Source organism: Prenolepis imparis, unplaced genomic scaffold (assembly GCF_030444845.1).
Source record: "Prenolepis imparis isolate NDT839.2.m4 unplaced genomic scaffold, iyPreImpa1.0 SCAF_7, whole genome shotgun sequence".
NCBI classification, from domain to species: Eukaryota; Metazoa; Arthropoda; class Insecta; order Hymenoptera; family Formicidae; genus Prenolepis; species Prenolepis imparis.
The window spans coordinates 1,430,176-1,457,003 of NW_028141165.1; the positions used below are offsets into that span (position 1 = coordinate 1,430,176).

Genomic DNA, 26,828 nt, shown 5'->3' on the forward strand with positions numbered 1-26,828 from the left:
GAAAGTTGCAGAAAAATCATAGTTCAGCAAATTCAATTGTATAAATTATAATGCAGGATTTTTAATCCTTTAATAATCATCGTGACTTTGTTTATTTCATATTTAATAATCTAAGCTCCAGTTTACGTCAATATACCGGCATTTTGATCGAAACTATGCACTATCTTATTAATCACCGTATATCTTTAGGATGATCGCTCTACGAGGAGATAATAATATCGCGTTGTATAGGAAGAAGGAGAGAGGCGGACGATCTCTCGGCTAATTCGAGATGGACGATTCTTCGGGATAAAACGTGCCGCCGTAAAAAGAAGCACGAATACGCCGGCGCGCGATTGCGCAATAGAAACACCAGGGTACACACGGTATATAACATACCTAATTGTTCGCCGCGATTGTATAACGCGAACTTCCAGGCGGTCGGAGTCGGCAGTCGTCGCGTTGCTCCGATACGGACGTGTAGGATTCCGAAGAGATTCCGGACGTGTCGTCGTCGATCGAGTAACACGTGATGATGATTGCGCGATTGAAGATCAGTCGACCGTTTGTCGGATTCGTTTCGAAGATTATCCTCGAAACCCGCGACGCCGTTGGAGTCTTGGACACTCGATGTTGAATATCTAATAATACTATGATTATACGAATCGATATCACTCGCGCACGTATGCATATATGTTTATCGCTATACCTCTTTATTTATGTAGCGGAAAGGCCGTCGTTTAGCCGGATCAGTGTATGTATCTCGATTTGCCTTTGGAATATTAAATTGATGATTGATGATTAACGCGAAATGTATTCCTCGCGTGGAAAAAAATATTAGCTATCATAGCTAAATTTTTGGTATCTCTATAGCTAAAATTTAGACATGGTAACTAAATTTCAGATGTGATGTAATACCTAAGATTTGGCTATGGTAGCTAATATTTTTTTTCCATGAGGATTTTCGTAAGAGTCGTCCATAATTAGTGATGGAATTAAGTATCTTACAAGTAAGTTCAAAGTTATTTGCATAGTTTTGAATTATGATAAAAAAATAGACTCGAATCTGCACGAAATAGGTTCGAACTTTCTTTAAGTATACATATTAAACTTGATCCCATCTCTAATTGGAACCTAACACGCACGTATATAAGTCTTTCCTAAGCGAGCAGAGAAACAATATCCTGGACTTATTTCCTCCCTCTCATTATACAAATATTATATCGATAATTATATAAATATTTATCGCACTTTCCATAAGGGGATGGCATTTTTTCCCTCGGCTTTCAAAATAGATACCTATTTGTTCAATTTACAATAGAAACACGCACACGTGACGTTTCGCATATAAAGCATACTTTACGGTGTGCAATTGCGCGCGAAAGCGCGGCGAATCGAAGCTCGCGAATTCGCGTCGCGAGGCGGCGGCGGCCGCTTTTTGCTCGCTAAAACGCGAAACCGGCCGATCATCATCGAAGGCGACTCGACTCCGTCGTCGTCGTCGTCGTCCGAACCCGAACGCGCTATCCAGTGCGCGACGTGACGTTGGGGCCGGTCGTTGCGCGCGATGCGCAACGAGAGCGCGAATAGAGAGAGAAAAAAAAAAAAAAAACGGAGAGGAAGGCGAGATGGATCTGATGTGCTATCCTCAAAGTGGAAAATTGGAACGCGTAATTGCATAATATATCTCGGAGGGGATCGTTCCGTCGCGCTCGAACGAAACGCGTGTCTATATATATATGCGTGTCACGCGTGAATCCATCCAGGAATTCCATCGCTCGCGACGCCGTTGCTTGCCAAGGCACGTGAGAGCCTACCTACGTATATATACGTACGCGTTAAGCCGATGACTCGTAAATAAGCGCGAATAAACGCGACGTGCATATTCGCGGTAAATTTACACAACGTCACTCTCTCCTTATCTTCGTATATATATTGGTTCCGCCGATTGCCCCCCTGTTCCATCTTCTCCTCCTTTCCTCTGCGCAGCAGAAACGTCATAGTCGTTATTGCGTGTTGCTCCTTTTCTGACTTTCGCGTCATAGTCAGTGTCTCCGGGTTGATTGTGGAACGAAGTTGACACTCCAGGTGCTCTTCTCGACCGTCGATGTCTGAGAATCTTTCGCGCAGAAATAGACGAGAGAGACGAGATTCATAGGGTAACGTAATAAAGGTATTCGTTCCGCGGAATATCTCGAGGTCTGGCTGTGAAATTTGTAGGAATTGGCAAGAATTTCTCGCGAGTGGCACCGCGTGAGATGACATTCTCGCTCGAGCGATCATGTGATCAAGTGATACGCGTGATTGCAACGTCCTTGCCACGTGAGAGATCGTGGAACGTAGAATAGACGAGAATCTCGTAGGAAACTGCTTCTTACTATATAAGCGAAATTTGTAATAGGACGTAGGGGATGATACACTTGGATGATAAACGAGAGCGATCTCGCGGGGATGGAAGAAGTGTGGGGGGAAATAAAATTGTGCGTGATGTAAAATTTTGTTGACAAGTGACGAGGAAAAATACGGAAAAGGTGTCATCTGAAAAAGTCCATCACGCATCATATATGAAGAGAAGCGACGACAGATCATCATTTCAAACATGGATATAAATAGGGATACGCGTTTTCGAGACACGTTTTGCTACACCGTTGTTTGTCGCGATTCGATCGCGACTTAATCGGCGTTTCTCGCAACGGGATCTAGCTAAGAAAGAGAAAAGCAGAGACAGAGAGAGAGAGAGAGAGAGAGAGAAGGAAAAGGAATAAAGAAGAGAGACTCAAGAAGAATCGATTGTAGGTGATCGGAGTCGAAGGAGAGGATTCTCTTACCGTTCTATTTATACACACATTGTATATCGAGGATGAACGAGGTGAGGCACGTTTTGACAGCCCTGAGATCTCCCACGAAGAGCTCGACCTTGAGCAACGGTGCTGCCGGCGTCGCGACGACGACGTGGTACGACATCCCGGCGCCGATTATCGTGCATTGTCGCGAGTTCCATGAAGAGGCTGGACGCGACGTCGTCGAGAACGGAGAGCGTAAGAAATCCTGCGAGAAAGAGCCGGAAATTGGATCCGTAATTAAGAATATGGAAATTGAGTCCTTAGAGAAGGAGACTCAAACGAAAGTGCTCGGATCCTCCGGGAAGGACGCGAAGGTCGTCGGGTCGTCTTCGGAGAAGGATACGACGACAGTTGGGAGACCCTTGTCGATGAACGAGGCGTTGTATCAGAACAAGGAGGCAATCCTGAACGATAAAAACCAGAACAGGAAGAGACACAGTACCACCCTGGAGCTGAGCGCCACCGCAAAGGTGGAAACGGACGTTGATGGAGTGCCTACGATCAGCTTCAGCTTTTTGCGCGCCGACGAGAAATTTCACGAGGATGGGGACGAGATCGTGATCCTGGAGGTCGACACGAGCGATCAGATCAAAGACTCAGTGGCTGAGAATCAGCTGTACGATCTACCTAATAAGAGCGCCGTGTCGAGTCGAGTCTCCCTGGAACGATCCGACGATAAGGAAACGAGCGTCGAGTCCTCGTCGCCGGTGACTCGCCAGGTTCTCTACGACGTGCCTGCGAGGTCGGTCAAGGACGCGTCCTTGAACAGGTCGCGAGAGGGGGAGACAGCGATGATGACGCCATCGAACGTTTCTCTCGACGAGAGGAGTAAACAGCAGCGCGACCAGACGAAACGTTCCACCAGGTCGCTCAAGTCCGGCCGAAGAAGCTACGGCGCCTCCGACAGCGACGGCTACGACGCCGGGATAGCGTCTATGTCAGGATCATACTCGGATCCCGAATGCCCGAACGAGGAGGGCTCGGTGAGCGGCGGTTCCGGTCGCAGCAGGCGGATGAAGCTGCAGAAGCAGCGATTGGGCAAAGCCTGGGGCAGGATGCGCAGCTGGTTGCGAGAGGAGAGGACCAGGATCGGCGAGGTCGTCAACAGGCACGCGAGGTTGCAGGCTGTCGGTGCTCTCAGTCCCGAGGTAGCGCCGGAAAAGAAAGAATGGCAAATCGCGCGATTAACAACTCTTCTGTCAATGAATAGATACTCGGATAACCGAAGCAACTTTAAATTTCGGACTTTTCTCGAAATAAAATATACAAAGATAAATTATATTAATAAATTGAAGAGGCTCTGATGTACAAATACAAAATCAAATATGAAAAGAGCTAATAAAATCCAGGTACGACAAAATTCTTCTTTAATTATTTTGAATACAAAATAATTCAAAAAGAATTTAAAAACAACCTTTTTTATACCTAAAAATATAAAAAGTCTTTGTACTCGGAAATCTCTTAAAATATAATGGGAAAAAATTCTCGATGCTCAATAGCTGTTGTAAAAAAAATTTTTGTCATGCGAGAACACAATTAGTACCCGAGTACCTATACATGAAAATGAAAAATTAGGCATTGAGACAGAAGAGTTAATAAAGATTAGTTAAAATAGACGGACATATATACATATATATGAAATAGTTTGGAAAAAAATTTAGAAATTTATTTGATTCTTGGGGATAATATTATATACGGCTTGTGTAGTTCCCTCCGACTATCTTTTGTGGCTTTTGTATTCCGGGGTTTTTGTATTCTTGGTACTTTTGACCTCCATATTTAGCACATTCTCTCCTTTTCTGTTACTTCACATTTGCCCGCGCATGTATAGAATAAAAATAAAAATTGTGCATTGAAAGAGTATTTTTTAATAGAGAAACTGGCCAAGAATGTGAAAGTAGACAAAAATTTAGAATCGACGTCATTTATGAAAATTAGTGTTAAATCCTTTTTAAATCCATTTAATTTGCTTAAATCAGTCAATTTTAACTAATGTTTATAACGTTGTTCGACATGTATATTACATATGTATATGAGGAATATATGGCGGGATGAGTTTATAATTTACGGAGAAGTTAAGTATACACGACCTCGACGTATGAAGTGGGCCCTCGCAAATTACGGATTTATTCCGCTTTCACTCTGATTCGTTGCTTCGTTGCCCGAGAATCCTACAATTGGCCGTAATAGATGGTCAACGTAACGAACGTTGGGCTAAGCAACATAATATGGGTTTTGAAACTTTTGAATATCACGATTTCCTCGATTCACGATTCCTCGATTCACAGAAAGCGAGGAAAAGTTACAAACAGTTCGATAGTTAAAAAGAAATCAAGAGAAACCCATTTCTTATAGTTTGTTCAATAGAATTCCGGTCTCAAATTCTATAGCAATTTTGAGGAATTTCTAGGACTAAAGTTGTAATAAAATAGGAAGTTTTTTTGATGTAGTTTTTCCAGTCATAAAAAAAATTATTGCGGAGAAATTAATTTATTTAATTGTATAATTATTTTAATTAATATTTATAATAATGCATTTTTAATTATATATTATTTAAAAATTATTTTTATTAATTTATTTAATTAGATTAAGCAGATTTTTGTTTCATTAAACACTGAATTTATTGTAAAAGAAAGATAAATTAAGCCATTGAAGATTACGGATATTTCTACTAGATTTTTTAATTATATTGATATTTACATAAAGAATTGATATAAAATGACTCTTTTGATACAACTTTAGTCTGAAACTTTTCAAGATTGCCAAAATCATATTCGGCATCGCGAAAGGGAAATGATTACTCTCTTTCCTTGAGTTTGGGAAACAAAAATCACTTTTTTATCGAAGTGTGTAATACTTTCGCGATTGAAACGTGCACGAAGACGAAGAGTCTTCTCTCAGTCGAGCTTTTCCACCTTTTACTTTCATCGGGAAAATTTATTCTCGCGTCAAGGTGCGAAACGACGCCGCGCGGACATCCAAGGACAAACAGCGCGGCTTCTACGATCTGACGCGAGCTCGCACCCAGGAGTCCGGCTCGATCACGAGGGTGGAGGAATTCGGGCTGTCGTCGGTGTCGGAGGAGGCGAATGTCTCCGACGAGGAGAGGCCGACGTCGGCGTCGCCCGATTCCGGAAACGCGAGAAACGGCTCATTCATTTGCGGTAATTTGAAGAGGAAGACAGCGAGCTCGGATGACATCTTGGAGAACAGCAGGACGAGGTTGCAGCCGAGGCTGCCGGTGTCGTTCAGCGTGGACAAGCTGTGCTCCAACGACTTGGAGAACGACGTGGGGACGAGGACGTCGTCGACGCCGACGACGATGACGACGACGACGACGGCGGAGATCAGTTGTGAGACGTCGAGGGATCGGGACGGTGGGAAAGGTGGCCTGATTAAGAGGAGAATGCTCGGGTCAATCAGGGGGTTAATGGCCTCCACTCATCTGTTACAGACCTACGAGATCGAGGAGGTCTGTACTCTTTACACGCTCTCTCAGAGCCTCGTTACTTCTTTCCTCCCTTTCATCGCGCGCTGACTGACGTGTGTTTGCGCAGTTGTGCGCACATTCGTTCGCATTGCGATCGAACGTGATGCGCATTCTTTTCAACTTGGAGAGAAAGAGAGAGAGAGAGAGAGAAACAAAGAACATAGTTCGAGTGAACTGTGGAGCAGTTTTTTCTCGGTTGTATTCGAACGTCATTGTAATTTGAATAATTCCAAGTCCATTAAAATCAGTAATAGTGGCAGAGGCTAATTTATTCGGATGTGTACGGAAAATATCATAAAAATTTGATAAAAATTTTATATACATCTATCTATTATTTATAGGTACTTGTTTAAAAAAACTTTTTAAATATAAAAACATTTATATATGTATATAAAAATCACTATATATTTTAATAATTTATATACATATATTAATTTCAAATTTACTGCGTTCAATAGAAAAATATTTATTTGCAGCGTTTAAGTTTATTCGCAGTATTTTTTTTTTTTTTTTTGTAGTCCACATCTGTAGGAGTTGTTTAAAAGTCACGTTCGTAATGAATAAAGCCGAATGAGTTTTACGATTCATTCAATTCAATGAGCTTTATAGTTCATGTAGGTTAACATCGAGATCATTAAAAACCGTGTCATATAAATGAAGGGACTTCGCTCGAGAAACTTAATGAAAGTCGAGAATAATTTTCGCGATATAGCTAATTATAAACTGTAGTGGAAAGGTGATCGTAAAAGTTTCGGAAGAAAAGAAAGATATCTCTAAAAATTGTTATTTATTTATTTATATACATATTATATACATATCTATTATATTATATGTATATAATTATATATACGTGATCGTTTTTTGTTGCTTGAAAAATTTCTAATTGTGTATATCTCGATGATTTACACGAATTAAATGCAATTTGCTTATAAACAACGAATCTGACACCCGATTGAAATATCACTCTCAAGAATTCGTGACTCATTCATCAATATTGAATGACGTTTTACTGCCTCCGCATATCTATTACGCTGATTCCCTCTAATAACTCACTTCATTCTTAACTTCTGAACAAGAAAGATACGCAAATATATTACGACCATCCTGTGTGAATTGTAGAGCGAATGGAAATTAAAAAATATCCAATTGTTTCTGAAAATGCGCTATCAGATGTAATTAAAATCGCTATTTATTTTATTATTCGCAAATTTTTTAGAAAAATACATCTTGATTAACTGAGATTCACGACATTAATTTTTAACTAAATCGTATATTTATGAATTTTTTCGTTTTTATTATTAAAGCGTTTATTATTCGTTTGGAACATTTTTTTAGAGATACTTTATCGAAAAAGATTTTTCGCCGTGGATTTTTATCGCCACTCTACGCGACACGCTCGTCGACTGGTTGTCTACACAAAATTACCGCGTTATTTTCCACGGATATTTTATAGCAGACACAAACCAGGTAGCCATTTCGACGAGACTTTATGAGATGCGCGCGCGATAAATAAGCGACACCCGTGTAGTTAGAAACTAAATTCCCGTGTGCTCTTTTTCGCTCGATGACATTTTTCGCGCTGGAAATCGCTTTCACTATTACAGCATTTTCTGACGCGTTTAGAATGCTTTTTTGTCGACTTATTAAAGGTCACAAGTTATGTCATTCGAATGTGAATCTGTCATAAAATTTTGAAGAGCTTTTTTTTTTCTTTTTTGCGAGAAGATATCGATCTTCGCCGATTTTATTCTTGATGAACTAAAATTTCTTTAACGAATATTAGCGTATAGATTTCGCACTTTCGGTTTCTTTAAAATCTGTTCCGATAAAAGTTCGCGAAAAGGAAAAGACTTCGGATGAATTTAATGAAAAACTAATTTGAAATTTCTTTCGATAGAGCGTCTGCATTTTCTTTAGAGAGCTACATGTAACTCTGATAGAAAAAATATAAAACCTGACAGATAAGAATCTTGAAAGAGATGCGCGGAGAGAGTGCTTCGAAAATTTCGCCATCTTTAATTAATAAGTTACAAATGTATAATTAATATACCGGGGCCTGGGACGACAGCGAAGATATATCGCTCGTCGTGTTTCCCAGTTCGCATCCGCTTTCCCCGAGTCGAAATTTTACAAGAGAGAGACCGTTCGAGTGTCCGATCGAGAGATTTATCGACTGTCCGGGAGAAATGGCGCTAAGCCAGACACATATACACACGAGTCATGCCTCAAAGCCAAGCATCGGCAAGAGCAAAGCATGGAAAGTGTGGGAAAGTTGCGCGGAGAAAATAGTCGACTTTGTTTCGCGCATACAGACACACTTATCATAGACACGTGTATAGACGTACGTGACGCTTGACCGCCTTCCACGTGTGTTCTTCTCGTACTTGTACACACTGTAGTACGTACAAGCGTGCTTAGAGAGACCCCCGTGGCCCTGGAGAACGGAAAAGATTGCGACTCTGCACCTTGACTGCAGTTGCATTCGACCGCAGATGTCTCGATAGCGTGGGGGTCATATCGCGAGTTTCTCCGTCGTTAATTTTATACGTGACGTATAAATTCGTCAAGGACGTGAAACGTCGTAAATGGAATCGTGTGTATCGGTTTTGTCGGAGAGTAGAACAGACAGATTGGAGAGACACGGTTATTATGTTTCTTGCATTTAACGATTATTTTACAATCGGGCAATTTTAAATGGTTTTAGGTGGTAGAAAATTTGACAAGTCAAAATACAGTAATTCTGTCTTGAATTTTATTTTATTAAATAAAATTATTTTTAATTTAATTTAATTTTTTAATTTAATTTATTTTTTTTAGAAATGTATATGACTTATTATATGGCATGTATGAATTTTTATTTATAGACTTCTTATATTAGAGTAACATAATGATCGTTAATTGTCTGATCGATATGTTCGGTATATTTTGTATCCGACAAGTTCTGCAGTTTTCACGATTCACGTATTTTCAGGAGCTTTAATTTTGTGAGAATTGTCGTAAAAAAAAGAAAGAAAAAAGAAATCACCGCTACTAATCGTGTCACGTAAAATGCATTTTCACCTGTGCAATATCTCAATTAATTGACGCGACACTTTCAATGAAAAAGCGAGAGGAGAATCCGTAAAGAGGAAGGACGAGGAGAGAGAAAGAGAGAAAATTTCTATTCATTGTCAGATATATACATTTCGCTAACGTGTGCGAAATTAAGTGCGCGTTGGAAAGTGCATTAAAGTGCGGCGAATGAAAGACAGGCGGGCGTCTGTCTTCGCGACCTCCGCGATTTCTCCGCGAGACGGCTAAACGTGGAGGAAGTATTGCCGGTAAAAGGGAAAGGAGACAGAGAGAGAATAGCGCGATTCTCGTTAAATATTCCGACGGTGTGCAGTTTGCGAACAAGTCTCTCGAAACGCATGCACGCCCATCGTTATTCATACGATCTCTCGCTCTCGTAACGAGTATAATCGCTCTTGTGTTCGCGCGTTTGTGAGAAAGTACACGTGGACGATATGAAAGAGATAATTACCGTAATTAGAAATACAATATTTTCAGCGGATATGCAAGATTTAATTCGATATTTTCTATTCTTATATTTTCCATTTTCTCTCAATTTTCCATATTTTTCATTTAAATTGGAAACGCGCTATGTTATATATTAATGCGCGCGTTGTTTATTGTAAATGAACATACCGGGTGTCCCATTTTAAGGACCCACTCAAATATCTCAGAAACACTGCGTTAAATCAAAAAATGTTTCCTACAAAAGTTGTAGGGTTTCGAGGGGGACATAACATAGTAATATTCATATGACCTTGGGCGGCGTCTCCAAGATCAAGTGAAGGTGAGAATAAATTTTTTAAATGGAAACCCATATTTTTTATTATAACATCTTTTTCTACTAATTAATTTGAACAACTTTTATCTGAAGCATTTTTTTATTTTCTTCAAAATTCATTCTCACCTTCACTTAAGGTTAACCTTCACTAATCTTGGAGACGCCGCCCAAGGTCATATGAATATTACTATGTTATGTCCCCCTCGAAACCCTACAACTTTTGTAGGAAACATTTTTCGATTTAACGCAGTGTTTCTGACAATGAGATATTTGAGTGGGTCCTTTAAAATGGGACACCTGGTATAAGTCTCTTTAGGGCAGGAGGATTTCATTTCTAATAGATGTCGAACTTTTTTTAACAGAAATTTAATTATTTTATCGCTGATTAAATATCTCAAATTCAGCTAATACAATTGCCTTGAATTAAATGAATCGACACAGGTATACCGACATATGTTTTTTTTTTACATTTAATTAGGACGTGATTTGATGAGCTATAATAGTCCTTTGCAAAATACAAAGAAACCGCTCCTCGTGGCGATGAAAGTTTCTTTGTTGTAGCGATAAATGTAGATGAACTCTCGCCGATACGACGAGATAAAAGGGAAGTCCCATTCGGGAAGTTCGCACGCGTTGTGTCGCATTAACGGAGGATGTGTGCAGACTCATCCGTATTTAAGCGATACATATACTCGTTAAAAGCACGAGGCTGGCTGTTTATACACAACCGGACTTATGTACCGGTTCGTCCAAAATAAGATAGACTCGTATTATAATTATATATATATATTATATATTATATAAAAAATGTTATATATATTTTGTATAAATATTATATATAATATTATATATAATATTATATATAATATTTTATATATAATATTTTAGATATAATATATAATAAAAAAAATGAAATAATATTTTATATATAATATTTTAGAGACAATATATAATAAAAAAAAAAATGAATTAATGACTATTAAAATTTCTTATCTCGATGAGAATGTAATGAGTTTCGATAAGAGCGTGCTGGTTTTACACGGCCATACACGATAATTAATATGATAACGAACATTGATATTTCGAGAGAGTACTAGATCGTCTTGTACGAATTCGCGCTCTGTAATAGATTCAATGGTCATCGACTGGTCGTTGACTGGCAGCGGCGCACCTGTCCTATTGAAGCGAACGGCAATAAACCACCTGTTGCAAGCGCACGCCCGTTTGCCGTCATCGGCGCACCGTGAATAGGCGTATATCGATTAACCTTTCGAATCCCGTGCGAATTGATAATAATCGTTGATTTATTTATTTCGACCGTTATACACTCGCGAATCTATTCGCGATACACTTGTCATATTTACGTTCGGATTAAAGAATTAAAGAATCATTGACGCGAGAAATCTCCATCCAATTGCGAACTTTTATTTCGAGTTGTTATCCAGGATGACGACGCGATTTATTTGTTTCATACCTTCTATAAAAATACAAAATGCAGCAGAATTATAAAGGCCATTTTTGTCGACAATGTATTCTATAATTTGTGACAAAGATCAGGATACAGTTCTCTATTTAGAATTTTATATGTCGTGTAATGTACTGAAAATCTTTCAACAAGTATATAATATATATATGTATGTATATTCTCTTCAATCAGTGAAAATGTTATTTTCATTAATATATATATAAATTTATTTATTTATTCAATGATTGATGAAAATGTTGTATATATATATTGTATATAATTTATATAATTATTATATACTGTATATATATTTATTTGATCTTTAATGAAATTATATATATATATATATATATATATATATATATATATAATAAATTCTAAAATGTGTTAATTTTATCGACATTTCTGAATATTCTATTTATATACAAATAGGGAGCAAAGCACGTATTTTTTACTTAATTTCTACATAAATGACATGCAACATAACACGCAAAGTTATATTTGTTTACATGACTCATTGAGTGTATTCCATGCGGGATTACATATTAAATGCTAATACAGAAAGCGAGAATTAGCCGCTTAATATAGCATGATTGAAAGGCGAATCTGCCGCCGATTACGCATTTAATTGCTGCACTGATACGTGTCGACAAATAAGGTGTTATGTTATAACGAAGGTTATCGAGATTAAATTCGATTATACGATGTTTCTCTAATCGTTGCGTAAAAGAGATGGTGGATTTGTCTCTATATATTTCCGTAATATTTTATTAATTCGATCGCAAACTTTCGCCTTACGTATATCGATTATATACCAGGTGTCCCATTTTAAAGGACCCATTCAAATATCTCATTGTCAGAAACACTGCGTTAAATCGAAAAATTTCTACAAAAGTTGTAGGTTTTCAAGGGGGACATAACATAGTAATATTCATATGACCTTGGGCGGCGTCTCCAAAGTCAAATGAAGGTGAGAATGAATTTTGAAAAGAAGAAAAAATATTAGGAAAATAAAAAAATGCTTCAGATAAAAGTTGTTCAAATTAATTAGCAGAAAAAGATGTTATAATAAAAAATATGGGTTTCCATTTAAAAAATTCATTCTCACCTTTACTTGACCTTGGAGGCGCCGCCCAAGATCATATGAATATTATTATGTCATGTCCCCCTCGAAACCCTACAACTTTTGTAGGTAACATTTTTCGATTTAACGCAGTGTTTCTGAAATATTTGAGTGGGTCCTTTAAAATGGGACACCCGGTATATGTATATATGTATAAATATCTTGCGTGCGCATAAATTAATTTTAATTAATACTAACTTAGCTTTTCGCTTTATCGAGCAGTGACGAAACGATTTTTCACCGTGAATTATTGGCGTTTAGGACACGCTCGATAAAACTGATCCAGAAGTCGAGGTCTCTTTTAACCGCGAATACCTCGACAGCTACCGTTTGACTAACCAAGATAGATCGCATGCAATTCTTTTCTTATGCAGATGCAATCGCGATTACGTTAACGTCGTCGCGAGATACTGACGTAGTAGTAGAGTCCACTTTCGGTAAAATTTAGACCGAAACCGTAGAAAGTTGCTCTGTCATTCGTTACAAATAGACCATGTCCACTCGGACACGCCCTCCATCGATTATTCGATATAATTTTTTTATTTTACATAATAAACGGCCGCATAAATTCTAACGTGACGTTTCTCAAAAGTTATTTAACCTGAATAACTCTTGTAATCTTTAGTAACGAACGAAAGACTCGCTTTATCGGGTAACTTGGAACACAGCGTGTACGATGAATAATGTTATTAATACAGGTGTCTGTCAAAGTCGTATACGATAATATTTGACAATTACGGTGAAAATTACGAATGTGTTTATAGAATTTTAAATGATTCATTCTATGTATAAAAAGCCTTTCCTTTCCGCGCGCAGATAATAACCATTCACGATTCATGAAGAAGATTATCGTCTGGAGATATCTCGCGTTTCATTTATCAAACACGAGTTATCAGATTGGAATCTTGTTGGTGATATCGATTCTCAATATCAATTCTAATAATCATCCGGAATCATTGATAGCAAAAGTATGTTCGGTAAAATCGAGTATTCTGCATTTGTGTATTTATAAATGAAAAAAAATAATAATATTTTTGATTATCTAGGATTTTTTTTTCAATGTCGAATTTGTTTAGATATTTTATTATAAAACCAATTAAACTTAATCGCGGTTGTGTAAATATTCTTAGAGATGCATCTTTTTATCAACCGATGACGTTTCTCTGGATTTTTCTTGGACATTCCAACGATAACAAAGTTCGCGAAAAAATCATATATAAATATTTGCAAAATTGATACCAATCAGTGAATCTTGATAGATGATTAAACATGCTACAAAAAAACATTTACTGAATCAACGTCTAACACGTTAAAAGACATTTCTCGATGCAAGTTAGTATATTTATCTCGTATTGAGAAAATTATTTATTATTGAAATATTTATTATTCATTATTGAAAATTGTACTTTATTATATACTCTATATTATTTAAAAATTATTTTATTTACGCGCATCTATGTCGATTGTTTTCGCAATTCCAAGTTGTTTTCGATCTTTTACGATAGTTTATAAATTATGATGGAATAAAAGAGTGCCGATAAAAAACACATAAATTGTCTACATATATATAGGCTCTCTTATTGGCGATAAAAATAGTTTAAGCAAAAGGTCCAGATCACGATGCTTGAAGATACACGTGTGGTTTCTCGTTATCGAAGAGCGTCGAGAGAGGAGATGAATGCCTAGGCATGCGTATCGATTGCGTTGCACACAACGTTCTAAAACTCTAAACTAAACCTCGGGGAGTGTCGTAACAGAAATCTGAATTTATTCTCTTCAAGTGTTTCTGTGACTTGGGCCGATTCTTACGTAATTTCGCGCGCGCGAGACGGAAATGTAAAATATCTCGCCGTCAGCCGCTACATTCCGATATTACATAATTCGATATTACGTACGAAGGCGCGATGATCGAATGTCGAGTTTGCGGCGATGAAATCTGCTCCTTTTTCCCACCCAGAGAAATATTTGCGAAATATTAAATTATACGTATATAGTCTGTAATAAAACATAGAATGAAGCTGATTCGGATATTGGCATATATTTGTCTCTTTTTTACAATATTCTAGAAATATTGTTGATTTATACGATTTGTAATCATTACGTGATTTATGAATCACATATCCCCGATGACTAACGTTTCACAACTTGGAGATATGCAATTCTAAGCTGCAATTCGAATCGCGGACGTAAAAAGCCGATTAGTTCGATCTGACAATTGATCAGTCTTATTTAACACGCCACTTCAATAGCTTTGTGTGTAGAATGGTAATTTTCCGTCCAAAGTAATGAAAAAATTATGACAGGAGATTATAGATTATTTTATATTGCATTTTTATAAAGGGGTGTTGCAAGAAATTTGACGGATCGATTCAAAAGTTATTCAAGAAGAAGTAAAAGTGTATTTTTCACACGCGTGTTCTTATAGGTACATAATATTGTTATGTAGAATAAAAAAATCTCAAATTTTTTAAAAATATATAACTATTCAAGATGGTTTATGCAAAGTTTTATTATGATTCATAGATTAGTTTTTTGTAAGTAATTAAAGTTTGCTAAAATTTTGAGTTGTACCTTTATTGTCAAATTTTTTAAAAATTATTATATGCAAGATATATTTATATCCAAAATTTTAATTATTTATATCCAAAATTTTTGGCAGAAACATTAAAAATGGCAGCAAATAATGTGAATAAACTATATAAATATATGTATATATTATATTAGAAAAAATATTAATAAATATATAATATTTTCTGGAAAATATAAATACTACAATAATTTATTTATTTATTTATTTATTTAATAATATTCTCAATTCAGTCACTTTTGGTAGGAACTGGATAACTAATATAATTTCAAACATTATTTCTTAAGAGACCCAAAGATACACTAAACTAAACTGTTCCATTTTCTCTCGCTACAGTTGTACGATAAGGTCTCGTGTATCATATCAGAGTTTTTCGCGACTTCGCCTACACACACATACACATACATCCGAACTAATTGGCACTTGAGCTTCCTTCGGGGCCCATCAAGTTTAACGCTTACTTTCACCGATCACCTCGGGTTATGATTAAGCTTTAATTGAGGATTAAATACCAGTCACCTTTACTTGCGCGGCAAACGAAAAGAAAGAACACGATATCCGATAGCCGCGGGAATATTTATCGCGTACGAACAAAAGCCTTTTCTATCTTCATAGCCAATGTTTCGCGATTTTATCAGCGGCTTCCGGGACGAGTCTCAGCGAGAGGGAGAGCTTCCTTTCCCTAGTATCCGGGCAACGTGATCGAATCGAAGTGTTAGCCTCGGTATATTAAAATACAAAAGGATCGTAGTAGTAGGTGCGAAATAAGCATGTTTATATACTTTATTAAAGATGTAACAATCTCTTTTGTAGACATTTCTCTTCAGCTAGATGTGTGTGAGCTCTTCCTCAAAATTTCGCGACTTTATTCGACGAACCGTCCGCCGTCTTTCATTTATTGTCGTATCTAATTAGTAATTTCATGGGTGCGCGATATCGACTTTCACGCGCGTTTACAGGATCAGAAAAACGTGCGAAAGCTGAAAAAAAATTGGTCCACGATCCACTCTGGCCGCGTTTAGAATCTAAAAATTTCTCGAAAACACATACAATAAATAATATGTGTTTCTGTCAGAGCATTTCTTTTTACGAAGTGCAAAAACTCCTTAAAATAAAATTCAATAATTAAACAATTTAAAACATCGATAGTCACTTAAAACAAAATGTCTCTCTCTCTTTAAATAAAAAATTTATTGACTTATTTATTTAAAATTAAATTTTGTGAAAAACAAAACGGTATAGTCTTCAATTTTTTTCGAATTAATAAAGAGGTGAAAAAATGCTCTGTCCACAATTTATATATATGTTACGTGAATCGATAATATTTCCCATACAATTTGCCTTTATATAACTTGTTCGCTTTGTAAACAAAATATGATCAGATTGGTACCGTTTGTAAGTACCGTTTATACGATAATCCCACAACAAATATACCAGAAAGCTAAGCAAACGCGTAACAGCAATGAGAGGCGAACGACTGGATGAGTGGATAATGACATACGCCCGGCCTTCCACTGTGACTAAAGCACTTTACGTGCTTACAGGGAGAGAAAAATGTAGGCAGGCACGATATAAATGAACACGGTATAAATGGCGAAATAATAAAACATCCCACATATATTTTTAACGTTGGCGTTGACGAAATCAATGTTACGTTATTAATATTCCGTAATTAAAATATACATATATATTATATAATATAAAATCATTATAATTAATATAACATTATATTATTAATAATATTAATATTATATTAATATATTAATATTATAATATTATTAATAATATATAATATAATAATAATAATATTATTAATAATATTAATGATATATATTAATAATAATATATAATATATATATATTATATTATATAATATATAATTAATATCTCTTATATAGGAAGAGTTGTCGAAGAATTTTATTGAGTTTAAAATTTTTGCAAATATCTTATCTTTTTTAGTTGCAAATTTCTTATCTTTTTTTTCCATATAAAGTTAAAGCGTCTCGTCGTGTGAGCATCGCAATTCCATTTTTGCTCAAGCGTGAGTAAAAATGAAAAACACATGATCGGAAATGCGATTCGCACGCAAGAAATCATCCCGTGATTCGGTACGATGGCTAGGCGATGTTGTATCTGATGGACCACGATGCGTGGTTACCGCTAACTTATGCGTCTTCTCCTCCCCGAGGGCAAGGTGTATTCAAGCGTAAAATTTTCGTATTTTTGTCACTCGAAGGCGAAAACGGGACGACGGTTCTCTTTAAGTTATTATATCCGAATGTTTAAAGATCTGTGGGAAGAAAGAAAGAGAGAAGGAAGGATTAACGCGTTTAACATGCATAATTGTGTGTGTGTACTCATCATTATCATAGCACTCTTTCGCTCTCGCTTTCTTTTTCTTTCTCTTTTTCTCTCCGCCTTTATTATTATCATTGCATATATATTATTATGCGCATCAGATGTAGAGACGATAAAATTGAATGCAAATCGATATTTCCCCTTTAACATCTTATACGACTCTCTCTTTTATTATCGAATACTTAGAAATAATACTCTCTGTCTGAAATTTTATTGCACGCGTATAAAGTTTCTCCCCTTTTTTTGAATTTCGATATGAAGCAGCTTTCTATTTAATGATGATGTTATAAAGAGATTTTTGTGAGATCTGCAATTGAATATCCATTTCAGTCAATCATCTTTATGTATATTAGAAATATCGCGTGAGATAACCAGTGTATCGCAAAATGAAGCACTTTAACGTTAGTTTTTTTTCAAGTATAAAATAAAATAAAATACGAGTTTTAGTCATTCGCAATTTATTGTTGCGCAACATTTTTAATTTTTTTTGTTTTGTTATTATACACAGGGAGGACAGGGTGGTTTCGAAGATGTGCGAAGATACATCAAACAGGGAGGCGACTTCTGCAAAGAATTGGCGTCGATTCTTCACGAAAGGTATTTTAGGTTCTTCACCTCTCATCTTTCGTGCAAACACGATTCTTCCGTAAAAGAAAAAATGCAAACATGTGTATTTTCAGAGCCGAGTTGGAAGCTACTTATGCGAAGGGACTCAGCAAACTCAGCAGCAAATTGACAAAGGCCTGCACTAAAGACCAAGGTGATTGTCAATCATTTATTTTTACTTTAATTTTGCATCTATAATATTTTATTGATAATTACATATGTAGTAATAATAACGACAACAATTATAATACTAGAGAATATTCGGGTGTTGATGCAAGATTTTTTTTCAGCAAAAATTTTATAATTTATTGAGACATGTATTGCATTTTTTTTTATTTTATCGTAAATGTCATTGAAAATTTAAATCATATATTTTATTATCATGCATTTAAATCATAAATAATGATGCCAAAAATCTGCGCTAAGGACCAAGGTATCAATCATTAATTTTACGTTAATTTTGCATCTATTTTATTGATAATTACACGTAGTAATAATAATAATTATAATATTAGAGAATATTCAGGTGATATTGATGCAAGATTTTTCTTCAACAAAATTTTTTCATTTATTGAGCCATGCGTTGCAAAGTTTATTTTATCGTAAATGTGAAAATTCAAATTATAAGTTCTATTCTCATATGTATTTAAATCATAAATCATAAATTATGTATTTCTCGACTCTACTTATCGCATAATTTATTCTAAGGAAAGTGAGAATCATTATTTGTATTTATATAGAAGAAGATTTTTTTCTATGAAATTATAGTTAATTCATTTTTTTTCTTGATCGCGCTACTATATATATTGCATCGAGAGAGCTTCAGAAATGTCGATCAGATCGACGTTGCGAGATGGGTGGCGTCCGAAAGAGAGAAAATAAGATCATGTCTTAACGAACGGATTGCGTCTTTCGTAATGCAGGTGGTAATAGCAACGGAGGCGTGAACGAGGCATGGAGGTGTGTCGGCGAGGAGATGGAGGCTGCCGCGGAAGCCCATCGGCTATGGGGCATCGCGTTGAGCGAGCAGCTCGCCAAACCGCTCAGAGTGAGTCTCTTCGAGATATAATTATGCCGCGTCGCAAAAGGAGGGAAAGACTGGCGTGTACGCGTGATTGTGCTTACGCAACACACCGATAAAAACGACATTAATCCTTCTGTCAATGAACGGGTACCCAAAGCAACTTAAAATGTTAAAAATGTGTTGAAACCTTTTCTCCGCTGGAAACAAAATAGAAAGGCCCTTTGTATTCGGAAACCTCATCCTAAAATATAACGGGAAAGAATGTTCGTTCCCAGATAACATCATGCCCAAAATCGGCGCATAAGATATCTTTAAGATATTTTTAAGATGTCTCTTGGATATCATATCATAAGATGTCTTAAAGATGTCTTATGCTCCAATTTTGGACATGGTGCAGTCTGGATTGCCTAGCAGCTGCTATAAAGAAATTGTTAATGTGTCGAAAACACACATTTTCAGTTGGTACCGGGTACCATACATTGATGGAAAGGTGAAAAATTATGCATTGACAAAAGAGTTAATTATATTCAGTTATAAAAACATTTTTTAATATTTGAGTATATTTATATAAATATTATGCATTATGGGGTTTGTTGACGTAATAATAACATAATAATAAATAATTATAAATAATATAACTAAATCTGATTTGAAATATATTTATTGTTTCCATTTTCTACAAGAGAGGATGGTTTATTGCTTCCTTAAAATTACTCAATATTGCCGATGCTTGAGATGAATTGCGAATAATTGATCGAATTACAAGATCGGAAATGAGAGGCTAATGCATATTTCTGGTGAACACAGGTGGGCGTAGCGGAGACGCAGGGCCGATCGAGGAAGACCATCGAGAATTCGGTAGACAAGGCATCCAAGTCGCTCCAGGAGTGGCGCGGGATCGCGGCGAAGAGTAAGAAGCAGAGCTTCGCGAGCGCGCGCGAGAACGAGAGGCTGCAGGACCTGGCGCGGCTGCAGACCATCAGTCAGAGTAACAATAAATTGTCGAATCACCACATGACGGAGAAGGAAGCGAACAAACTGGAGACCAGACGACGAAAGGCCGAGGACTCGTCGCGACGCGCGGACACGGAATTTTACACGGTTAGCGTGAGGGCCGAGAGAGCCAGACTGGAGTACGAGAGCACGGTGAGGAAGGGCGCGAAGCAGATGGAGCTGCTCGAGGAGGAGCGACTGAGCGCCCTGAAGGACTTTGCCAATGTGTACTTGACGCATCTGCAGGCGCTCGCGCCAAAACTGCAACAGGTAATGGAAAAGAGCGAGATAAAATTGGACATGAACGTTATCTTAATCATTTGAAGAAGATAATATTTCTTTGATTTAAAGAGAGAATGGAAATAATATATACTTTGATAATTTAGATTAGATAATATAAGAAAGGTAATAAAGATAAAATATAAGAAGCAATTATTTTAATCTAAATGATTATCCAGATACTTTTATTTAAGTAACAGAAAACTGTAACATTCAGGATGCATTGAATATATGTAACGCTTTATCTTTAGAGCGCCGATCGCCTGCTAACTCCCGTGCGTAGCTGCAACGTATCGCAGGATCTTGAAGTCCTGAAGAATCTCGTACGTCGAATGGACAGTAACGACGCGACGAATGCGGAACAGCTACTGCCGGACTTTTATGCCGAACACGTTACGCTGGCGATGAACCGCGAGCGACGGAAGCAAGCGCTGGTGAGGGTGCTGCATCTAATTAGGCAAGATCTCGAGAGGGAGAGGCGGGGTAGAGAGGGTCTAGAAACGTTACATCGGGCCTTCATCAAGACACCGGCCTTCGCGGCGGATGAGAGCACGCAAAACGTGACGGATAAGCTGCATCACGTAAGTTTTCTCGCGTCAAATTTAGGAATTGGGAATTATTTCATCCTAGTTTCACACGCGTGAATTAATCCTTGTAACCTGATGTCGCAGATGCGTTCCATGTTGCTGTATTTGGAGGCGGCCAGATATAAAGTCGGCGGTACGCTCGCGGAAGTAGAAGGCAGCAAACGATCCAAACATCCCTTGTCGGATCATATCCTGGTTTCGAGAGACAAGCAGGGTTTGCAGCAAAGTGTTCTTAAGGTAAACGGGTCGTAAACGCTATATCAGAGAGAAAGATAAAGTTCACAGAGTGAAAATGTAGTCATCTAATTTTTATTTTAACAATTAAATAATAAAATTACGCTCAATAAAAAAAATCGCAAAACAAATGACTATGATTGTCCACGTTTCTTGCAGATTCCTTCTTGGGCAAAGAACGAATCTTTTGAGATTCAAGACGACGATGACGAGCTCGAGATGCATCTGACGAAGGATCAGGATCCCGAGACACGCGACTGGGTTGATCGGACGGCTGGCGACGGCAACTCTGAGAATCCGCCAGACGAGGACGACTTCAGTGATTTCGACGAGTTCAGCAGTCACTCGGAGGACAACAACAATCAGGAAGCGATCGACAGTACGGAAGTGGTAACAACGACCAAAACTGAAGGCGCGGAGCAGTGCCGAGCGATCTATCAGTATTCGGCGAATCTGAACGACGAGCTCAGTCTCAACCCGGGTGATTTGATAACTGTCCATCAGAAGCAGGCGGACGGCTGGTGGATAGGCGAGTGTAGAGGCCGCACCGGTATATTCCCGGCCACTTACGTGCAAGTCATACATTAATAGACGACTTATCGTGTTGAACAACGCTCGGTGTTAACGTTTACGCGAGTTCCACGCGAGTGGAACTCTTACTTAAATCTTGACCACCCGGCTTCGCTGAATCAGGTAAGAGTGTTACAATGTGCCAATATAGAGCGTTACACGCGACGATTACTTTTTACGCGCAGAAATCGAGCGTACTTGGATCGTAAGCTCATATAATAACAACGACGCACATGAGAATTAATACCAAATAGCAGTTACCATCATGTCTGAAACGGGACGCGTCCGCCTACTAGTGGAAATATTTTAATCGCGTCGTTATTATTTTCGTGTATATTGACGTATTTATCATTTTTATTACTGTTTATATCAGGGATCCGGACCGAAACAAAGTTAGGGTTCGGTTTCGGTTTAATAAGATATTTAATAACTGTTCTGGCTCCAGTTTCGGGTTTTTAATAAATAAAGGAAGCCGAAATCGTTTAAGGCTCCTGGGTGCTCACCGCGGCCATATTGGAATCGTGACGTCAGAGGCGAGAAAACACACGCTATTTTTTTTTAGATGCCATTTCTAAATAAAAACATATTTGCATAAAATAACACTTAAGATCTCTTTAATACACTTCTAAAAAACGCCGAAAACTATTCTTTTCCCTTGACAGTCAATCAACAACCGTAAAATGATCGAGATATCAGACTTTGACATGCGGAATGACTGCGCATGTGCAAAGACCAGAAGGACTGGGCCTCATAATATTACATTTTACAGCTGTTGATTGATTATAAAGGGAAAAGGATAGTTTTCGGCGTTTTTAGAAGTGTATTAAAGAGATCTTAAGTGTTATTTTATGCAAATATGTTTTTATTTAGAAATGGCATCTAAAAAAAAATAGCGTGTGTTTTCTCGCCTCTGACGTCACGATTCCGACATGGTCGGCAAGGTACCAGGAGCCTTAAATTATGATTTTTTCGGTTACGGTTCCGGTTTTTAAAATTTTTACTTTTCATTTTTCTACTTAAATTAATTTCTAAATTATATTACTTTAAAAAATTATTATTAATTTTCATGACATATAAATAAACAACACTTCATATTGTACATGAAAATATATTATATATATATGTATACTAAAAAAACGGTTATGGAACGGTTATCGGTTTTGGTTCCGGTTCGGTCCGGGTCCCTGGTTTATATAATTAGTACTCGTTTATTTGTATCCTTTTCAAGGAGAGATATTTCATTAAATCTGACACACTACACTTTACAATTCATCGCGCATACTATTTACCTTGTTAGAGATATACGATGCATTTTTGAAGTTTTAATTAAAAAATACTATCGTATATATATTAAAAAAATTAAAACTACATTTCACTAGTATGAGAAGTTGATACGAATAGCTGGCATACTTATTATCTCTGCCATAGTGATTATGATCACTTTTGTACTTTCTGTAATTCTATTCTTCGAGAGCTATCGATGTATTTCCAAGTCCTTGGAAAACATTACTTTTCAAGCACGTTGTATATGTGTGTATCGTATCTGATTTTAAGAATTAAGCTTATCATGCGTTTTATTTTTTTTGTAATTTATTAAGAATTTGAATACACATAAGAGATAAGCGTTTGTAATAGCGACAGAGTAAAGAAAGACACGGGAAATTGTACATATTATTTGTATCATGCAAACGCATTCAATTGTAAATATCCAGATATAAGGAGCTATTATTTAAATGTACTGTGCGATTCTCTCTCAGTATGTGCTAACAACGCATTTATTTACAAATACCTAAGTTGTTTGTTGATGCATCGCCATTCGATCCTTTATCCGAAATGCTCCCGTCGCAATTGCCTGTCCACCTCTTCGTTGACGTCGGTGCTGTTGGCTATAACGGGAGGATATAGCACCAGACACGTATTACATTATCTGACGTAAGTAATAATATTTACCGCAAAACGGAGGACTGCTGGCGGTGGCCGTGAAGAAGATCCCACGGTGATCGTACATCTCCGCTCTAATGCCCATCTCCGTGCAGACTTTCGCGTCGCATGGTTTGGCGATTATTAGCGAAAGGCCCTCGTACGTCAAATTCCAACGATGCGCCCAGAAACTGCAATTATGCACAGCGGCGGACGCCAGAGATTCCGTGAGGTAAAGATAGGAACGTCCGTGACTACAGATCGTTCTTTGTATCGCTGAAAGTCGTGATAACAAATTCTACTTCCCGTTCCTTGGGTCAGTTAAATAAGGTGTTTCGCTGATACTGACCGGTTATAGGGATCGGCAAATAATCGAAGTACGACGTCTTCGTTTTGGCGCAGCCGGGTTGCGTTTTACCCCCGTTGGGATAGAAATCAATGTGACCTATGAAGATATATCGCAGAAGAATTGTAAGTGAAAATTTTAAAAGAATATTTTTTTAAAATAAATGTGCTACCTAGAGCCTCGGGTAGACCGAGACCCAGAGCCAAGAGTAATTTGGCGTTTGTGTGTATCACGTCGACAAACGGTGCGTCATTTTTATGCAAATGAACGGATGGGTCGGCGTTGCGGAAACACGGCTGCGCCGGATCCAAACCGGTGATTCTCTTCACGGTCCATCTGCTCTGTTGCTTTTTCAACTCTTTCGCGGTCATTCCGCAGATGTGGGCGCCGAGACTGTGTCCTATCAGATGTAAGGGACCCCAATTGCTCGCGTTCGGTCCTTCGTTGCTGATCGTAAAGTTCGCCACGTGCTCTATAAATCTTTGGATAAATGGATCGATGTTAAAAAAAACCGTACAAGGATCGCTCTGATCAAAGCAACACGGTTGTTCGCGAGAGTCGTCTGAAGGATATCTTGAAGTCGTCTTGAAAGAAGTCAACGAACACAATTTAAGATATTAATTTGTAACGAATCGTCAAATGATATTTGTTTTGAATATTTCCAAATTATCTCTCAGACGTCCTTCGAACTTGTGACCTTCTTGCCCGGCTAAGGTTACACACTTTGATATCTGATATCCCACTGTTTTGGTGTTGACCGCCGCCTTGTAATAATTCCACGTGTTACCGCCAGCGCTCCAATCTATCACCACCACGTTAACGTCACCCTGTGTCAGTTTCATGAAAAAAAAAAAATTAATTTCAAAAAAGAGGAACGAGATCGCAGCTGATGGAGCTTTACCCATTCGAAAAGCGCCCTTTCCATATCGCTGATCCATTGCTCCCCGCCGTACGATAGGAAACCGTGTACTATTATCACCGTCCTACGTTCTATCCTGAAATCCGTCCACTCCAAGCCGAACTGTTCGCCTAGTATCACTTGTACGCGACGCGGTTGCTTCCTGGAGGAGAGGAAAAATTGCACGTCCAACGCGTCACTGCCGTTAGGTTTGCTCTTGAAGAACCACTCTAGAGCCGTTGCAATCGTCTTTCCCAATCCGAAGCAGTCCACTTGCGCAGCTTGCGACGAATTATCAGCGGACGACTCATCCATGTCTGCCACCAAGTTAAAGTCGACTCCGACCTGAACGTTGTACGTAAAATTTGCCAGGGTAGTCTCATTGAAGAAGACTGCTCTGGCAATTTCTTTCGCGACGTGCGTCGTACTATTTAATACATTTTGAAGCGGCCGAGTTATGTTCGTCGGATGCAGTTGCAATAGGCAGGAACATTCCCTGATGCTGGAGAATTGCCACAGAAGAGCGAACACGAGAACGATAGACTTCATCGTCACGTATTAACGTACAATCGACGTTTGAAATTATATTTATGTTGCTCTCGACCTATCATTAAATTGACTATGACGTACGGTATTTGTTAGATATCAATATTATCATATTTGTTTGACAAGGCAAAGGAGTAGGGAGAAAAGAGAAAGATTCTTAAGCAAACATTTTTCCTCTGTCTTCGGTTAAGATAGCAGAGAATATAAAGAGACTTGACCTTGATGACCTTGATGACCTTGATGAATGATGTTAGATTAAGGCTCCTGGGTGCTCATCGCGGTCATATTGGATTGTGACGTCAGAGGCGAGAAAGCACACGCTGAAAATTCTTAGATGCCATTTTTTAATGAAAAGATATTTCGATTAAACAGCACTTTAGATGGCTTTAGCACACTCTTAAAAACCCCCGAAAATTATCATTTTCCCTTTATAATCAATCAACATCTGTAAAATGATCGAGATATCAGACTTTGACATGCGGAATGACTGCGCATGTGCAAAGACCAGACGGACTGGGCTTCATAATATTACATTTTACAGCTGTTGATTAATTATAAAGGGGAAAGGATAGTTTTCGGGGTTTTTTAAGAGTGTGCTAAAGCCATCTGAAGTGCTGTTTCATCGAAATATTTTTTTATTTCGAAATGGCATCTAAGAAATTTTAGCGGGTGTTTTCTCGCCTCTGACGTCACGATTTCGACATGGTCAGAAAGGAACCAGGAGCCTTAAGAAGCGATAATCCCGAAAATATATGTAAAGTGGAACTGGAAGATGTTTAGATTCATTTTGGCCTCTATTTAAAACGCGCTTACAAAGATGTTAGCACGTTGTAAGCGCGTTCTAAATACGGGTCTATATCTTTTAATTTCTTTGTAGCATAAAATGTGTGATCTAAGAATGTTAATATTTCTCAAGTATTAATATTCTTTTTTACACTCGTCAACAAAATTAACGCATATGTATTTTAAGTCAAAATTTCGCATAATTTTAAAGAAGCATAACTCCGCTAAATAATGGAAAAAATGTATGGGTAACTTTCATATGTAATAACTCCGCGAAAAAAAATCGTACGAACTTTGCTTTTTTTTTAAATTTGTAGTAAAAAATCCACATTTTACGATAGTTATAAGATTTGCGAAAAAAAATT

General features: G+C 37.6%; 2 protein-coding genes across 4 annotated transcripts; one reads left to right on the forward strand and one right to left on the reverse strand.

Annotated features, from left to right (window-relative positions):
• Nost (Nostrin) lies at positions 1–23,758 on the forward strand. 3 transcript variants are annotated; one of them, XM_083042954.1, is made up of 10 exons: positions 1–733; positions 2,025–3,970; positions 5,776–6,294; positions 18,186–18,274; positions 18,358–18,437; positions 19,207–19,331; positions 20,115–20,570; positions 20,831–21,160; positions 21,251–21,403; positions 21,560–23,758. In XM_083042954.1, exons 2-10 carry the CDS (start codon positions 2,840–2,842, stop codon positions 21,986–21,988), a joined length of 3,312 nt encoding a protein of 1,103 aa, XP_082899080.1. In that variant the 5' UTR covers positions 1–733; positions 2,025–2,839; the 3' UTR covers positions 21,989–23,758. The 3 variants fall into 3 exon arrangements, with proteins under 3 accessions (XP_082899080.1, XP_082899079.1, XP_082899081.1); XM_083042953.1 differs by lacking the exon at positions 1–733 and having other exon boundaries at positions 1,011–3,970; XM_083042955.1 differs by lacking the exons at positions 1–733; positions 5,776–6,294 and having other exon boundaries at positions 1,013–3,970.
• Positions 23,539–25,750, reverse strand: LOC145938978 (pancreatic lipase-related protein 2). Its single transcript, XM_083042957.1, has 6 exons — positions 25,138–25,750; positions 24,960–25,063; positions 24,409–24,716; positions 24,240–24,335; positions 23,921–24,166; positions 23,539–23,856 (listed from the first exon to the last, which is right to left on the reverse strand). The coding sequence occupies exons 1-6, from the start codon at positions 25,681–25,683 to the stop codon at positions 23,795–23,797; spliced, it is 1,362 nt and encodes a 453-aa protein (XP_082899083.1). The 5' UTR covers positions 25,684–25,750; the 3' UTR covers positions 23,539–23,794.
• Positions 25,751–26,828: the final 1,078 nt, after the last annotated feature.

Coding starts and splice junctions, on each gene's coding strand:
- Nost (XM_083042954.1), top strand. CDS start 2,840: ATGAACGAGGTGAGGCACGTTTTGACAGCCCTGAGATCTCCCACGAAG. Junction 6,295..18,185: donor AGACCTACGAGATCGAGGAG/GTCTGTACTCTT, acceptor TATTATACACAG/GGAGGACAGGGTGGTTTCGA. Junction 18,275..18,357: donor GCGTCGATTCTTCACGAAAG/GTATTTTAGGTT, acceptor GTGTATTTTCAG/AGCCGAGTTGGAAGCTACTT.
- LOC145938978 (XM_083042957.1), bottom strand. CDS start 25,683: ATGAAGTCTATCGTTCTCGTGTTCGCTCTTCTGTGGCAATTCTCCAGC. Junction 25,064..25,137: donor AAAGGGCGCTTTTCGAATGG/GTAAAGCTCCAT, acceptor AAACTGACACAG/GGTGACGTTAACGTGGTGGT. Junction 24,336..24,408: donor CGGTCTACCCGAGGCTCTAG/GTAGCACATTTA, acceptor ATATCTTCATAG/GTCACATTGATTTCTATCCC.